The sequence below is a fragment of the Arachis duranensis genome, chromosome 8 (genome assembly GCF_000817695.3).
Source record: "Arachis duranensis cultivar V14167 chromosome 8, aradu.V14167.gnm2.J7QH, whole genome shotgun sequence".
Taxonomy (NCBI): domain Eukaryota; kingdom Viridiplantae; phylum Streptophyta; class Magnoliopsida; order Fabales; family Fabaceae; genus Arachis; species Arachis duranensis.
In genome coordinates, this window is record NC_029779.3 from 16,774,169 (window position 1) to 16,792,565 (window position 18,397).

Consider the following 18,397-nt stretch of genomic DNA (forward strand, 5'->3'; position numbering starts at 1 on the left):
ATGCAGGAAACATCACTGGACATTGGCATGGATGAGGCGGCGTTTGGAATAAAATATTTAGATGGTGATGGTGACCTGGGCAATAATGTACGTGACAGTGGTTTAACAAGGCCGGAGGAGGTGATGGAGATGTTGTTTAACTCTCCTGATGAGGCTGCTCGTTTCTACGAACAGTATAGCCGAGGCAAGGGTTTTGCTATGCGTGTTGGTAAGAAGTTAAGAAATAAGAATGGGGACATCGTGCGATACACATATTTGTGCAATAGAGAAGGGTTTAGGCAAAAGAAGTGGGTGGAGTTGGAAGGAAGAAAGAGAGAGCACAAGGTGGTTACGCGATGTGGGTGCATGGCAGAGATGCATATCAAGCAAAATGGTCAGATGGGTAAATGGTATGTGTCAAGATTTGTAGATGACCACAATCACGAGCTCCTCCCTCCGAAGTTGGTGGAATACTTGCCTCCACATAGGAAGATGTCGGATGTGGACGTAGCCCACATGGATAGCTTACGGCAAGTTGGGATTTCGGTTCCTAAAATATATGAGTCGCTTGCAGCACAGGCTGGTGGCTTTGATCATATCCCATTCACAAAGAGAGATATGTACAACGAAGTGAGGCGCCAACGAGGCATGAGGAAGGGAGATGTCAATGCAACGATAAGGTACTTTGAGGCAGGTGCGAAGGCGGATGAGAAACTCTTTTGGAGGTGTCAGGTGAGTGCAGATCAGCATATGTGTGACCTGTTTTGGTGTGACGGGAGGAGTCAGGATGATTATAAAATTTTTGGTGATGTCCTTGCGTTTGATGCAACGTACGGGCGCAACAAATACAATCTACCGGTCATTATTTTCTCCGGGGTGAACCATCACAACCAGACGTGCGTCTTTGGGGCTGCCATGGTCTCTTGTGAAACCCAAGCAACTTATGTTTGGGTGTTGCAAAAGTTGTTGGAATGCATGGAGGGGAAGGCACCCAAGGCAGTAATAACAGACGGAGATCGTTCTATGCGAATGGCAATTAATGAAGTTTTTCCGGAAGCTCACCACAGGCTTTGTGCATGGCATCTACTAAAAAATGCCACAACAAATGTGTGCTTACCGCGGTTTACAACGTTATTTAGATATTGTATGCTTGCTGATATTGAGATAGAAGAGTTTGAACAGCATTGGGAGGCAATGTTGGATGAGTGTGGAGTCCGAGATGTAGAGTGGGTTCAGGATACATACAGGAAGAAATTATATTGGGCAACTGCATACATACGTGGTAGGTTCTTTGCCGGCATTAGGACGACATCGCGATGTGAATCGCTGCATGCAAAGCTAGGCAGGTTTGTGGAGAGGAGGTATGGGATACTCAACTTTGTGACGAACTTCCAGCGTTGTGTTGAGTTCCTCAGAGATAACGAGGATGAGATGGACTTTCGGTCCTCGTATGGGACCCCCGTACTGCAGACTCAGTTTCCGGAACTTGAGAAATCCGGAGCAATGAAGTATACCCGAGAGATATTTTCAAGGTTCCGTGAATCCTTGAAAAGGTGTGTTCGGATAACCGTTGTGGAAAGCCAGCCGTGTGAGGGCAGTACTATTTATGTGACCCAGAAGTATATGCGACCGGGAAGAAAGTGGAATGTTATGCATGTGTTGGCGTCGGATAAATATACATGCAGTTGCCAAAGAATGGAATCGTTTGGGCTACCTTGTGTGCATATACTCTCAGTTTTGGTTCGGTTAGACGTGGGTTCTCTTCCAGACACCTTGGTCTTAGAGAGGTGGACTAAGTCAGCCAAGTTCGGTTTGTATGATGATGTTGCTGGGCACAAAATAGTTGATATTGCTGCCCTGTACAGGATGCGGATGGGAACATTTTTGCAGCACTGCAAGCGTTTGGCTCGGCTTATTTGTAACAACGACGACTTATTCAAGTTGTATACAGAGCAGATAGTTCAGGAAGCAACTAATCTTGAAAGTATGAATGATTCGGGGAATAGTGTCGGCGTTGGTGGTGGCGGCAACAATGGTAGAGTACTAGATCCGATTGGGGTTCGTACCAAGGGCACCGGGCGTGGTAATGTACAGGTTGGGGCAAGGGGAGTGAAGCGTAGAAAGTGTAGCACGTGTGGGGTAGTCGGACATCGTCGAACTCGATGCCCAAATCGGGCGAACATGTCGGTGCCAAATAGCCAGGATGAGGTGCCGCAAATGGTGTCACAGTCTGCGGCGCGTGTAAGTAGTAAGGTCACTTTAGATTAATTACATGACACTAGTTGAGTTGACATAATGCTTTGTTCCATTTGCAGGCTGAATTTCCTCCTGTCAAGAATATAGGGGTGCAGGATTGCTATCGTCCATCAGCTACATAGATCAGAAAGGAAGATTTAATTTTTTGAATTTATAATCTAGTTTAGAAGTAGAGCATAACTCCACTGAGTTGTTAGATTAATTATTCCATTTCATGGTTTTAAATGCATCCTTTAGTGAGATGATGTTAGTTTATGAATTCAAATCCCATGCAAATTTATTTTCAGGGGGTGAAAGTCATGACTTGTAAGATGTAATCAATCATAATTGTTGAAAAAATTAGAATCGATGTGTTGGATATTGTTGTTTATGTTTTATGTTTGAAGTTTCTCACTCTTTGATTCCTTTTGGTATGTGAGCCATTATGTTTTTGTTAATTATCATTGTCAAGACCTTTATAGATTCCGTTGGATCATTTGAGAACAGGAAGCTGCTGTGGTTGATGGAAGATGTAGACGCCGTGAAGGAGGGTTTAAAGAAAAAAGATGCCCTGTTCAGAAATGTAGACACTTGGTTAATATGGAATTTAACTAGCAATTACCTTAGGAATAGTTGCTGTAAACTTTTCTGCATATACAGTTTAGAATATGAAAAGTTAGTATCCAAGGAAAAGCATGACTTTGAATGAATGTCCCTGGTATGCAATAATAATATTCTAAAGATGAATTGCCATCATTTTTGTTAGTAAGTGGGTATTAATAGAAGTGGTCAAAAGTAAATATTTGATGAAGTTCTATTACTTTATTTTAGTAATGCTTTTAAGTGAACTTGGCCGTATACTAACAAGTAAGGATTATGAAATAAATTAAAAAATCTTTTATGCTATTTTTTATGTTGTATATTTGTAGTACTCTAAGTACTCTTTTTTAGTATGCTATAATTTTTTACTACTATTAGTTTCTACGATTATTTTGTTTATTTAATTTACTTTACTTAATAGGATTAGGAAATCATATTAAAACTAGCATGCATCAATATATATAAAGGTTGTGGAGCTTTTCGGCCACATTGAAGAGGACAACTACAACTGGGCCATCCGGCCAAAGCATGCATGGCCCTATTATAGTTGCACCCTGTAGATCGTAAGCTTAGTAAGTAACATTAGTTTCTAATACACCACCTTAAGACACACCATTGCTCCTTAATCTACAACTAAGATTACCCTGCTACGCAGTAGGTACAAAGTTTTAATTAGTTATAATACTATAGGGCAAACAAGTTCTTCAAGGCAGGTCGCCATGGACATAGAGGCTGCCCCCACCATTAGATACGTATCTAGAATTCACAAAAGAGACTTCAATACTCTAGGAGCTTATGGCATGTGGATAATTGTGGGATCCTAGTCTTTGTTGGCCGTGATGTCACGCCATAGGTGCTCTGCCTTTGCTTCCACGAGTCCTCGAAAATGATTCTCTTCAGATTGGATGAGATATGCGGCTGTTCTCATTCTAACTGCAAGTGTGCTCGCCTGCATGAGTCCAAGTCAACACAAAGCATTGTTACTATCATTGTGTTGTAAGGTATATGTAAATTCTATGTAATAGATTATGAGCAAAAGGTGTAGCATAATCAATAATTGGCAGAAGCTTACCGGAGGACTAAAATCTTTGTGGAAAATCCTCCTTCCTGCTGCAGCCAGTACAAGCACCAAACAGCAGTTTCCTCACTATAGCGATGATTAGGGTCATAAAAATAAAGGTGATTAATTTGAAGAATGACTAGCTAGCTTCAGTTGTTCAAAAACTAAATTATGCACAATAAACCGATGATTTCAAAAAAAAAAAAAGATTTCTGCTAACCTTCCTAGCTCGCTGGGGATGTCCTTGGGATAGTTAAAATTTCCCCATGTAGAGGGATCGCAAGAGCCATGCTTGAAGTGCACAACATTCCTCTCCGTCATGAACAGTTTGCCTAAAGTGCGGCACTGCAACACAAGGACGAATTACATATGTTAGTGGGTAAGGATCGAAAGGCTTAGTGAAAAGGAATAACTTAATTGGTGTGCAAGTTACAATCCGTGTCATGTAGGTCTCGCGCCGGACTATGCTCTCATTGTCACGGCAAACGTCCAGCACATACACCTTCAATGCCTTAATATCTAAAAGCATTAGATACCACCCATCAGCAGGCTCCAGCACTGGGACAAAGACCTGAGAAAGGGTTTTTTAGATACATCAGATGGTGCAGCTAAGCCTTTCTTTTAAAATTATGGATGACGTGCAACAGCAAGTTTTCCTCTTGTAATGGTTATATCGTGGACTTCTTACATGATCAAGTTGGCTGGTCTCCGGCATCCACCTGTACTCATATTTGTTTTGTAGTTGCTTTATGGCAATCTCGCGTAAGACATCAGCTGCAAAATGAGACGGAAAGAACCACACACGTGGTGCTATGCTTTTGGAGCATCTCATGGATGCAAGCATACAGCAAGCATTGATAATCTACATTTAAGTGTTCACGTAACAAAGTCAAGGAACGTAAATAAACCTCACTCTCATGACATACAGGAAATGCAAATTCGTAAACTAGTCGTTGTTGGTTTATAGTTGTGGCTATGACAACTTACATCAGTGTGTGAAGTCCATGGCGGGATGAGAGAGAAGAACATTTCCCGCGGAATTTCAAATTCAGCAAAGTGGAAGAGTACCTCACTGCACTTTAACATGATCGGGTAAGATATTCCAAAGCGTTGGGTTGTATATATGTAGCAACATCAACTGAAACATAACTAAAAGGACATAACTAACCTATATTTTGCGTCGTCGGTAACCTTGGCAAAGACATAGGCAGCAAGCTTGGACTGCTCGATAGAGAGTCCTATGTCCAAAGTTGGTCTGAATTGCATGTCATGGCTCTGCGTCAATAAAGAGACATTATGGTAAAAGTCCCGTACTTTATAAGTCTTCACATGTTAATAAACAATGGGCAGAAAAAGTTGGAAAAAAGCTACCATGGGGACAGCCGGTACAACAAACTGCTGGGAGTTTCCAGAGGGGCCACGGTGGTGAGGACCAGGCCGTCGCAAGAGAGGCCGTCTACTCCCCGGCTTCCCACTCCGGGTCAGATTCGGTACTGTCAGCAGAGACCCGTCCAGGGTGGTCGATGTAGTCTGCTCTGTTTTGGCTAACTTATTTGGTTTGCCATCCGATGGTCCTGAGGCATACAGTCCCACGAGCCCAGTCGTCGGCTCGACCTGGTTCCACATAGCCTGGTCGATCATGTCCTGTATAACACAAAATGCGTATAAGTCATCTAACCAGGACAAACAGAAGTACTGTTTTTGAATAGGCTAGGAAATTGCAAATTGACGTACCTTGTTCGACGGAGTGGTGGGAGTCTTCATTGACGATATATTGCTGAACAACTTCGGTATTCCAACCGACCAATATCCCACATCCGCTAGGGGTGGAGCCATCACAGGGAAAGTGGTGCACCGGCGCGGTGTCGACCGAGCCTCATCGATGACCAAGTCAGGCTCATCTGTAGGGGAGTCGGGCACGAAAAGTTCAAAGATGGAGCGCTCCTTTGATGGACTCTTATGGAGACTCTTGGGGTTGTTTTCAGGACCCTTACCCTTCTCTGTTGATGACCTCAGCTGGGTTAGTGTTGTCAATGTCTGGCATGGATGACTATGACTAGCAGTTCGGCTGCCGAACTCATATGGGCCTCCACCTGGTTTGGGTACCATCACAATCGAATGGTGGTCTTCCTTGTCACGTTGGGTGTTCTGCAAAATCTGTAGAAGAACACCTTCCGCAAAAGTTGCCTTCTTCTCTATCTCCTGCATGCGACCATCTAGCTCGCGCAACTTCTCCTCTGTTGACTGTCCCGTACAACGCAGTACACATGTCAGGTATAAAAGGGATAAATCCTAAGAAACATATGTATAAATAGTACAAGGAACTAGAAACGAGCAGGGCTACACTTCAAGTTATTTTCCACATCTCAAAACTCTAAGGCATACTTCATGGCTACATTAAGCATTGCGGCATACCGTAGTGCACCCACACTACCATGCATACTTCTACAAGTAATTCAAGTAAGAAGAAGGTGCTTACTTGAATCAACTCCCTCAGTCGGCGCTCCATTGCGGTTTCATCAGCTTCGGTTGGCAACTTGGTTGGAGGATCTGCCACCAGGTCAACCAGTGTCTGTCCCTGCGGAATATCCGAAAAATTTTTGAGTAAATTAAATTCCCGTCACCATTCATATTCTCTGCTAAGGAAACAAGATATTGAGTATCTTCTTCCTACTTCACAAAAGATGAGGGAGAAGGGACTCACGACGTCGATTGTGAGCTCCAGGTTCATTTGTGATCCTCCATATTCATGTGCGTCGAGCGGTGACGTAGCACTTATGCTCAGCAATGAATCGTTCCTGCAACATAAAACATGGTATTATTCCGTAAGCAAGCCACAGGTAACCACCGTTTCACAATAAAGTGATCACAAAAGAAACTAAAGTAGTGTGCATACGCTTCTGCTGGAATATAATCCTGTGAGTCGGGTGGAAAGCATTCCATTCCTTCCATGATTCGTTGTTAGAAGGTTACTGGACAAGTACTCTATGTGAACAAGAAACTAAGCTGACGGTAGGAAAATCGTAACGAAACCAACTCTATTTGTATTAGGGCTATGGAGAAGAATGGACGAGTGTACGTAGTGTGTATTCAAAAGGTAATTTGGGGAAAGTAGCTACCCTTACTTGTCCATTAAGAAGTTTTTAAAACTGCAAATCGCAGGTTCAAATGATGATAGTACCCTCTATATTATCAACACGTGTCATCTGATGTTACAACTCACATTGTTCTTCGATTGCCCTCTAAATGGGGAGAGTATTACTCAGTTCTTGTAGCAACTTGAAATAAGTCAAATAAACTTGTTTTATTTTTACTTTGACTTGCATGGACCATCCCTTTGGTCATTTTGGATTTGTTTTTTTCTTTTAATGCAGACAAACACTACCATATCAAGGCCAAGGTTCATGTGTGTGGTATATAAAACCTAGTATGTCTATCCTTAATAATAATAATAATAATAATAATAATAATAATAATAATAATAAAAGCATCAAGGGCTAGTAAAAATTATGATAATTATATTAGTAATAATAATATTAATAAAATTTAGTATATTTTTAAATTAATTTTCTAATATACGTATATATTATTCTAATAGTAAATAAAAAATGTTGATAAGATTATTTTTTGATATCAATATATAAAAATTGTACTACACAGTATTAAGAATTTTAAGTAAATGTTAAAATAATACATATTGACATCGAAAAATTAATAGTATAACATAAACATATTTGTAAAACAAAATAAATGTAACAATCAAAAAATATTGATAGGTTTCTTTAAAGAAAAAATTCAATTATTAAATAACTAAGTCGTTACATAAGCAACATTTCATGACAAGAATTATGAATTAAGTTAGTCGTTATTATTTATGATTTAGATAAATGAGATTCAAATCATAGATACTATATTTAATTAAATTTTTACAAAAATTTACATACCTACAAATTACCTAATTTCTTCGAAAAATTTTTGAATATACAAAAATTCAATGAGAAGTTCACTATTGAGAATTAAATATAATATTTTTAAATTCGTACTTTCAATAAAAATAAGTACCTAATTCAATCCATCCTAAATAATTCTATACTCACTATAAGTTATGCATCTAAAAAATTCTAAAATTAATAAAATACTATTTTTAGATGCAAAAAATTTACTATATGTTTTTATTCAGTATTTAACTCACATAATATGAAAATTTAACTTATCATTTAGGCAAACTTAAAAATTCTGCACATGTTATCTAAATGAATGATTTCCTTTAATTTCATAAAAATAAACGTAGTGGTAATTTTGTTCTCAAATGATTATTTATGTTTATTCGATATTTAAAAAAATTAACTATTCAAGGTTACTAACTTTATAATGGAATATTAATGTACTCATATTAATTTTAAATTAAAATTTCTAATTTTTTTCACTATACATTAATCCGATGACTTTTAAAGAATTATAAATTAAACCTTTTTTCTAATTTTAATCATCTTAAAGTCCAGACAACCCGAAAATCAACCGAGTACATTAATTTAAATCAGTTAATTGAGTAGGTGAAAATCAACAAAATTTACAACCTTGTCGACACAATATGTAAACTTACCCATATATTAAAAAGAAAAAAGAGTTTCAAAAAATCAAGACATAAGATTCGGTTTCAGAAAATACTAATTTTTTAAATTTGTTTGGAAACTTTTCCTCCACAATTAATGTTGATACTGTAGGCTAAATAATTTAGACAATTCAAGTCTATCTCAAGTATTAGCTATATAATCTCTTTTGTTCAAGTTAATTATCATTTCCACTTCCTTCTATTACTCTTGTAAACTAAAAGGATGGTGAGAAACGCCTTTTCTCGCAAACTAGTTCCTGCAGGGAGTAGACCCAAAATCATCATTTCAATAGTCTGACCGCCGCGTGACTTGAAAGAACGACTGCAGGGGCCATTCTCTACACAGTCGACATGAAGTGACATATTTGGCAACATATCACGAGGATATCCTCAACCGTTGATTCTGAATTTTGTTTTCTCTGATTCATATTAATCTCATCTAATCCATCTGATTATCTTTCCTTGCATTGGCTATTTCTATGATGAGACTCATCACTCCCTTCAATGTCCATGATGGACAATATTGCTCTGTTACTAATAAATTTAAAATTTTACCTATGTTCCTTACGCAACTGATTTGAAGATCACAACCATTCTTACCTATGTTCCAAATGCAACCTTTCTTTTTATAGCTATAATTATCTGACTAACCGAAACTACCACAAGAAATCCGCATGGACTTCTCCTCCCACTTACTCCACACCTTCATAGCCTCACATCTTCTCCAACTAAAAGAGAAATTTGAATCCCAACCCGCCCATTTTTCCCGAAAATAGTGCAACATTTACCACTTACCACTTAACCACACTATACCAACGACTTTTTCCAAAACCTTTTATCCATCAACCCCTTCAATGGACTCACTCTAGATTATCCCCATACTATCACTGTGTCTTCGAGGGATGGATACCTGGCATATATACCACCATTGAAGACGTCCATGTCCAGATTGAAGACTACGACAACAGCGTCTGGAGGACTTACGATACAATGGACGAAGCGGATGAAGCATGGCTGATATACTTTGGTAGAGGCGATCGTAAGCATGGAAAATGGCGGCTGGATAACGATCTTGCACCTGAACCCGTCGCTACGGACGACTACCGTGCTTCCCAAATGGTTGCATTGAGAGCTTTGCATAAACGTTACAACCTCGAGCGACACCAGCTGGCACCAATACCACTCCATCGTAAGTACCTTAATCCATCGTGTTTCTCTTTCAACGTAACAACTCCTGTACACCTACTTACCTTTACTTTCTAACCCATATTCTTTCTCTTTAGCCAACGAGGTGGTCCCTGAAGAGCCATCTCGCGAGCCTTTGTTGGCAGTCAGCATGAGGGACTGGGTGAGAAAGGCTTGTGACTCACTAGATATTCCTCCTCCAATATACAGAGTCATTAGGCAGACAGCTTCACATGACCGGAGATGTTATCGACACCTCGCCTCTGTCGTCCCCTCCGGAGCAACAGATGCCTTAGTAGTGTCTGGCAGATACGCCTACGACTTCGACACAAGTCACGAGGATGCGGCTAGGCTATGCCTTCGTGCCCTATCCAAGGTTCTTGACACATTCGTTGACGATTACAACTATGACCTCTTGGAGACGTGGAAGACAAAATACATCCACTTGACCCAAAACCTTTGTTCCCTGCAATCTAGGCTTAACGATGTCCCTGACACCAACGATGCACTCCGCGAACGTATATTCGACCTCGACCAGCTCCAACATCATCCCGACAACGGTGTCAGTTCTAGTAACCCATGATGGACGGTCTAGGCACCAGACCTGCACCCAGAGACCGCCGCTTGTGACGTTTCCAAGTGACGATTCCAGTAAACTTATCCGCTGTTGCAAATGCCTTAGCAATCCTTTCCATATCGCATTGTACTCTTGTTAATGAACAAATGTTACTTACCTTTTTATGCAGTTAACTTACTTTTCGATCATGCATTCTACCTTAGTTGTTCCATCATTAAAATAAATTCCATTACCCACACCATGCACACTTGGAATGACTTCCCACTAATCATGCTTTCCCTTATATTACTTTTCATCTCAACGAAGACAACAGCGAAAAATAACTATTTATTCTAAAAAACTAGTATAATGCCCAATAATTATCTATTCTAAAAAATTAAATATAATGAATTAATACATTTCTATAAATAAAATCGATCCATCTACTTTATAAGTAAAATTGTCTATTTTTCACCTAATCAACACTTTTCTTCTATAAAATCAACAAAATACGATTTATTTTTTAATTTACACGTATCAAAAACAGACAATTACTTTGCATTAAAGAAATAATAACACTTAATTTAATACTATCATTTCATATATAAAATATTATTCATTTATTAAAAATTCATTTTATTTAACAAAAATATTTTTATATCCATCATTTTTTTAGCACAAGATATAAAATACATAACTAATATAAAATTATTACGTTATCCAATATAATTTTACAATTGGCCCAACATCAAGCTGTGTACCAAAAAAAAATTTAGCTGAGCTCCACAACAACAAGCCAGCTGGCTCCAGCCGACATTAGGTCCAGTTTTGGAATCCAAGTACTTCATGTCAATGCCACAATATATTACCGTGCAAATCAGTTTATCCCACACCATGGAACTTAACCGTTATATTTCACATTATTAACCGTCTGTCCCATCTAAACCATTAACATATTTTAATTTATATTTGAACGGTTCATATGTTTGCCATATCAAATTCCATCTCCGTACATTGTCATACGGGAACACCTTCCTATTCTATTTCATTTGTTGATAAAGTTGTTGGCGTCAAACAACTTTTTGGAGCACCGGAAAGCATATTTCAAAGTCTTGTATTTCTAAAGTACCCTCCGTATATATATCCAACAGCTGCAGAACCTTATTGTTACAACACTATCCACTACATACAAGCCTATTGTCTCTGAATTTCCATTACAATAGCTAATGTTTTTGAGGAAATGCGATTATTGAAACATGAAATGATAAAACTATGGTAATATACATATGGGTCAAAATGTACCTCCCTAGGTCCTTTCCCATCATAATGGGAGAAAGAGAACCTAAATCAGTTTTTACTATGCCATGACCAAGAAGTTCTTATAGAAATAGCTTACAGTGGTATATTACATTTTGACTAGTTATAATATGCTACATACATCTACATACATACATACCAGTGTATAGTTTCTTTAAGGGGAAAAAAAATACAATAGCTTGTTACATGATGCCAAGGTCCCCCCAAAATATTACTGCAATATATACTTTTTAAGTTTTACCTACTTAAATGCTCAATAAACAGCACTCACATTGATTCATACTGTTTTCTTTCTTCTTGAATCGACCGGAAAATTCTAGCTGCTGATTCAGTTGCTGTTCTTCTATTGTGAGGTACAACTTTGATCACTCTTGTTTGCTGCCCGGTTTCAAGAGACTGAGGGGCACCCTCTGGTGTTACTGGACCCATTGGGAAAAGAGGAAGCACATCTCTTCCGGCATCGGTTCGCCCTTGCGCCATTTCACTAGGACTACTTGCAGAACTCCCTTGCAATTCAACCTCCCTAGAGCATGCCTGGTATCTCATCACATTTGATATTGTTCCATTTCTCGGACCTGGCAGATTATTTGAGCTTTGATTATTTGTGCTTGGATTGGCGTCCCCACCCTGTGAATGGTCATTTTGCCCTTGAGAGCCTCGAGCAGAGAACTGGTTCGCCTGTTCAACGGCTGACTCCGACATGGCTTTAGTCATAACTGGCAAGCCGTTTGGAGGGAAGAAAGCATGACTGCCTGGGGGTGTGTCTGGTGGAACCCCAGGTACTTGATTAGAAGTTGGTACTCCATATGCAGGATTCATGAAGGGACCACCCATAGGAGCAGGCGCAAACGGCCCACATCCTCCGTACATAGTTCCGGTAAATCCAGGCCCGGGATAAGGCTTATAGACCAGCCCTTCAGACGGAGACATAACTGGAATTAACCACTGGTGCCCGGGAGACTGATGGAAACCCCACAGACCCATTCCGCTATCAGCAGCCGAATTTGTCTGGTATGGGTTCCCAGCAAAAGGGGTGTAATTTGAAGGGTGACTACCGTTTTTCACGGATGAAAGAGATGTTTTCCCAACTGCATTCTCAGCTGAACATTCCATTTTATGATGTAGCTTCTCAGATTCATCCTTGCATTTAAGATTTGGTTGCCTAGGTTTTACAACATATTCGATCGCCAGTTTTTTAGGAGTAGAGCCCTTTGGGGGAGACTTTCCAAGAAAAGCAGCATCTTCAATCAAAATATCTGGTGATCCTGCAATCAACTTTTGGACCTGTTTAAACAAAAAAGATTTAAGCTGCAATTCTGTATGAATGGACTCCAGCAGGTGTGAGAAAAGATAACAAGCTTCCCATTTTGATCTAGAATGAACTATGCCGGAGAGTACCTTTATCAATCTGTGCAACTCAAAAACTTGGACTGCAAACACCCTTTGTTGGCTGTAGAGAACAACAGGAGTTGCATCAACAAAATAGCATATACTTATGCAATGAAGATTTGAGATACATACAAATCAAAATATAATGGACAATAAGCTTTTGGAACTAGGCATGATCATGTTGGAACTTGGAAGTACACATGAGGATACATAGACCACTTACTACCGGTAAGCAGAATAGCTTCCAGTCTATAACTCAATACATATGATATCTCCACAGAAATCTTAAACTTGACATCTTTCAGAAGGTTGGGATGTATTGATATAAATCTGATAACAATTGCTCTCAAAGATTACATACCTAGTCATTTGTCCTAAAAAAAGTTTTCTCACACAGTTTGAAATAATAAAAAGTTAAAAACACACATGGAAGACTAATTTTATTAAAATCAAAACAATGACCCTTTTTTCTTCTGTTTCACATAAAAAATATAGTATTCTGAAGAATGAACAATTAAGAAGTTTCCAAGCCAAAGAGTGTAAAAAGTTACACATGATAAATCTTTCACATTTCGGACCACGAAAAAAGGTTATGGTACTTGCAAGCAACAAAAAATACTTACTTGGCAATTGCTCTTCTAGCTTTCCAGAAATGTTTCTGACCTATAATCCCAACAACATCATCAGGAGATAAATCTGAAGTTGACAAATTCTCTACCACAGAAATCTTGGAAATATTGTCACTTTTGTTTAAGTTTCTCTTCTGTGTCGCACCACCAGTCCTGGTATCATGACATTCAGTGTCATTGATAGCCTCTGCAGGACTGGTTTGGTTTGTTGTAGGGACATTTCCTTTGTCTGTCTCCCTCCTAGACTCAGCAATGCCATCAACGTGTCCAATGCCATTGGATTGTGACCCAGCTCTGCCTTCGCGCTGTGTGCAAGCACCATCCTGTCGTAATCTACTATGTTTTGACAGAGGACTATCTTGAAACTCTTGACTTGGATTCACCTTGGATTGCCTGGCCAAAATGTCAATATTCTCTCCTGTTAATGATATCTTTCTGACAAATACTACCGATTGCTCCTTGTTCGTGCTCACTTGTGGAAGACCTTCGGTCTCACTTCTCCGATCTTTTCTCGTATTGACGAGTGAGGAGCCAAGTTGTTTTGGATTCCTTACACAATCATTTTGCCCTGCTACTGAGGAACCAAAATACCTAGAGCTCGATGGAACGAGCTTTTCCCCATCCAAGCTTTCACGCCTTTTATTGTTAGATAGACCAATTCTTGAATGAACATATACAGGAACTCTAAAGTCATCTTCATCCACCTTCTTTCTCTGTTCGAGTTGTAGCAATGAACCATTCCCATTTGCCACATCAGATTGGCGAGAAACACTATATTTTTCAGCTCGGCGAGTAGGAGTTTGTGGCGGGAATTGATAAGGGAACGCATAGTTTCTCTCAGGACCAGTCCCCTGCAAAAAATGTTCATCCAATAACTAAACAAATGAATCAATTCTTAATTTACACATGCAAAGACACCCATAAACTAGAACAATCCAAACAACTAGTTAGTTGATAAAAACTCAACAGCCATTAAGTGCCAACTAATGTAACAAGGCATAAATAGTCTTATGTTCCCTCACATGATCATCAACTTACAGATAAATAAAGTAACAAATAAGGCAAATAGGACTATGAGTAAAGCCATAGTGAGAGAATCAAAACAAGTACCTGGGTTGAGGATGCTGGAGGTGGAGGTGTGTTAGTAGTAGAAGTATTTGGATTGAGTGGAAGAACACCAGAGTTGAACCTTTGAGAGGGAATACTGAATTGTTCATAAAGGGCCATCTTATTCCTTGGTGGTGCTTTTGGCCCTCCCTTCTCTGTATCATTCACATGCAATCTCGGGAACATTGGCCCCATAACCTTCTCATCATCCTTCCCTCTCTTCATCCTTTACCTTACTCTTCCCAATTCAAGTATTCAATCAAAGGATTTTACTTTCTATATCTCTATGTTAAATTGCAAACATGCACCAAATGCATCATGATGATGATGATGCTTCAATCCCAAAAATAAAATAAAAACAAAAAAAGAAGCCCAATCAAACTGTTAATCCCGAAGCTCCAAGCTAGGAATTATTGAACTGCACAAAGGAATGGATTATGGATCCAACCCAGTTTCAACTAGGATCCAAAATTTCAACTTTGACCAACTGGGTACTAGTCTGACCTATGAAGACACAGTCGATCTTGTTTGTGACTTAAATTGAACAATTCGAAAGGCCAACAGACGGAAAGACTCTCCTTTGAATTTTTGTAATGGAAGAAGAAGAAGAAGAAGAGTTAGCTGAACAATCGTTGACAGCAGCTAAGAAAGCGAAGAGAGAGAGTGGAATAGTGGGATTGAGAGAGCGAGAAGAGGAGAAGAACGAGTCAGAGGAGAAGGGTGAGGGAAAAACCAATGGCGGAAACTAAGAGAAAGAGACGAGAAATTCGCAGGAAAAAGGGGTGATGCCGGGTGGGGGGGACAGACACACAGGAGTGGGAACAAATTCCATCAGAAAAAAAAAAAACCATAAAATAAAAGAGAAATAGATAGAGATATAGAAGATATGATTGCAACTTTTTTCACCTTTTTTTTTATTTTTTTATTTTTTATTTTTAGGAAGACTCAACTCACAATTTCTTTCTTTAAAAGTGAATATCATAAATCATGTCATTTAAATTATATACCATATATAAAGAGAATATTTGTGAAGTTCGGTATATAATTCTTTTTAAATGTCTGTTATTATATATCATTCATAACAAATATCTATGTTATTCTAAAATTCAAGTTCAATTTTTTTATTAAAATATTATATATTTATTATCTTAACTAATTTCATATTTATTATTATTGTACATATTTTATTTATAAAAAAACTAATAAACACATTAATACTTATTAATATACTAGTTATGGATAATTATGTTTAGTTACATAAATAGTAGTGATACTTAACTTTATACTTATGTCACCAAAAACTAATTAACTTTATCAATATAATACTGATACCTTTTAAACCTTTTTTCGGTTCATAGAGATTGTTTTGAAGGCATTGACTAAGGTCATCTTATGGAAAATTTTGAAGTTCTTTTATTTAATATAATTACAATAGAAATATCTATTTTTGTTTAGTATATTTTTATATATTTTTTATATTAATAACTTTAGCAATTATTTTTAAAACATTTACTAGTAATTTTTTTAGTTTTCATAAACAAGGTTTCGAGGTACGATATTGATTTATAAAAATATTTATTAATACCAAAAATGTTTAGTTACCAATAATTGTTTATTAGAATGATTAGATATTGTTTTGTCGATTTTTAGCAAATCGATGGTGGTTCGATATCTAGTGGTTTGGGAGCGAAATCTACTTCTCTTTGGAAGTATCAATTTTTTAAAAGTGCATCAAAGTGTCTTCGATTAGATGGCATTTTAGGATAAAAGATAAAATAAAATTTGAAAATCAATAAAAGAAACAAATAAATAAAGTTTTCCACAAAAAAATGTACAAAAAACAGAAAGGTTTACGTTGAAATTTAAAAAAAGCAATAAAATGCCTTTGATTGAGTCAAAAGGTTTTGACATGAAAACTAAAAGTGCAGAAATGTAAATTGGACATTGAAAATAAAAAACATTTGAAAGATAAACTTGCTTAAAAGATAAAGTTTACAAGAAAATAAATTGAAAGAAGAAAATGTGGAATGAATCGTACAAAAGAGATGTGAGTGTATTTGAGTGTTTTTTTTTAGTTAAAGTTCCAATCTTTATTCTCTAAAATTTTCTACTATTTATCATCTATATTTGGTAACTGACAATTAACTATCATTAATTACAAAATTACAGCCTTAAATGTAGATCTCTTAGTAACTGTTTCCGCCTCTTTGCCTACAAATGTTACCCATGATTTCCTCGCGTTATAAAATCCTTTAACTTCTCGACTACCATAACTGCTCAATCCATTTATTCGAATAATTTATTCGATTACCTAACTCGAGCACCTTGTTCGATTGAACTTGTTCGGTTTAATAAGGGATTTGAGATCGAATCCGTGTCACGTACCTCCATCTAATGCTTGCACGTGTATCTTTTCGAAAACTGCTTATGTCTTCGACTTTTTTACTACTTCAAACCATTTGCCTTCGTCAAAAAATATTTTTCTGATCAACAGATATTAATAATAATAAAAAATTATTTTTACATTCTTTTGAGATACAACCTAATTTTTTGCCACTCATCCAACAACTGCGTACACATCAGGAAGCATCCAGCTTTTTCAGAGCCCAACAACATTGGAGAAAATTGCCTCAATCTAGTGTAGTATCTACGATCTGGACAATGCTTTTTGTGTATCATGTATCAAGATATTGATTATTAATATTCGGTAACTAATTTTCTTAGTCAATATCGATTAATTTTTTAAAATTTAAATTATAAATTTAAATATTAAAATTAATTAATGTTAATTGATTAAAAATTAGTTTTTTTATATTTTATAAAATATTTGATGTACTTTTAAAATGTTGTAAAGTTCATTAAATGTTTTTAGTAGTAAAATCTTAAAAAATGATCCATTTTGGTATTTGTGACATTAGATCAAAGAGTAAAATTGGTTACTTTGAACAAGGCAATAAACATTCCCTCGTCTGAAAATGCTTAGTTAGTGGGATGAAACCCAAAACCAAATAGAAATAGAAATAGGAGGTGGAGTGAGATTGCACAAAGTTGGGTCACGGTAATTGGATTCAAAATATTATAATGATGACAATAGAATAATGGTCGAGTGTAAAATTGATTGGATTGAGTTAATACAATTACGTTAATGCTAACTTATTTTAACATAGAATTTGGATTGAAGCATTTTGTAAAACTGACGTGTTATGCAGTGATTGTTGGGTGTCATTATCAGAGGTTCCTTTTTAGAGGAAATCCGTACAAAGCACAAAATAAAGCAGATTCGATGAAATCCAAATCCGCACTTGTTCACAAAAAAGATGACTGCGTGGGCTATTAATGGTTTAATGTTTGATTAATGTGCCACAACACACGCATGTGGACCTTTATAAATCATATGATGCCTAACGTATCAGTGGAAAAACAAATGTAATATTATAAGATTGAAATACCAATAGAATGGCGTTTATGCGATATGCAGCTATATTGAGCGTATTTAATTTGAGCCCAACTTTGCGGTAATACCAAGTTACCAACGCATATATAAAACAATTTTTTTGGGTACAGAAAAAGAAAACGCCATCACCATTGAAGTCTTATAGTTGGGTACTACAGGTATCTTCGGAATTTTAAATACTGATTTACTGTTTCATTTAACTTGAGGAATAATATATTAATAGAATGAAGTTGTTAGGAATGGCAATATTATCCGAATTTACAGCTATCTATCC

At 37.4% G+C, this 18,397-nt stretch overlaps 2 protein-coding genes across 2 annotated transcripts; one reads left to right on the top strand and one right to left on the bottom strand.

Annotated features, from left to right (window-relative positions):
- On the top strand, nt 1-2,357 carry LOC107461139 (protein FAR1-RELATED SEQUENCE 5-like). The gene is made up of 2 exons (XM_021128970.2): nt 1-2,220; nt 2,295-2,357. Exons 1-2 carry the CDS (start codon nt 1-3, stop codon nt 2,355-2,357), a joined length of 2,283 nt encoding a protein of 760 aa, XP_020984629.2.
- A 9,053-nt stretch (nt 2,358-11,410) lies between these two features.
- On the bottom strand, nt 11,411-15,550 carry LOC107461202 (protein EARLY FLOWERING 3). Its single transcript, XM_016079677.3, has 4 exons — nt 14,673-15,550; nt 13,557-14,413; nt 12,943-12,994; nt 11,411-12,828 (listed from the first exon to the last, which is right to left on the bottom strand). The coding sequence occupies exons 1-4, from the start codon at nt 14,892-14,894 to the stop codon at nt 11,812-11,814; spliced, it is 2,148 nt and encodes a 715-aa protein (XP_015935163.1). The 5' UTR covers nt 14,895-15,550; the 3' UTR covers nt 11,411-11,811.
- Between the last annotated feature and the right edge of the window lie 2,847 nt (nt 15,551-18,397).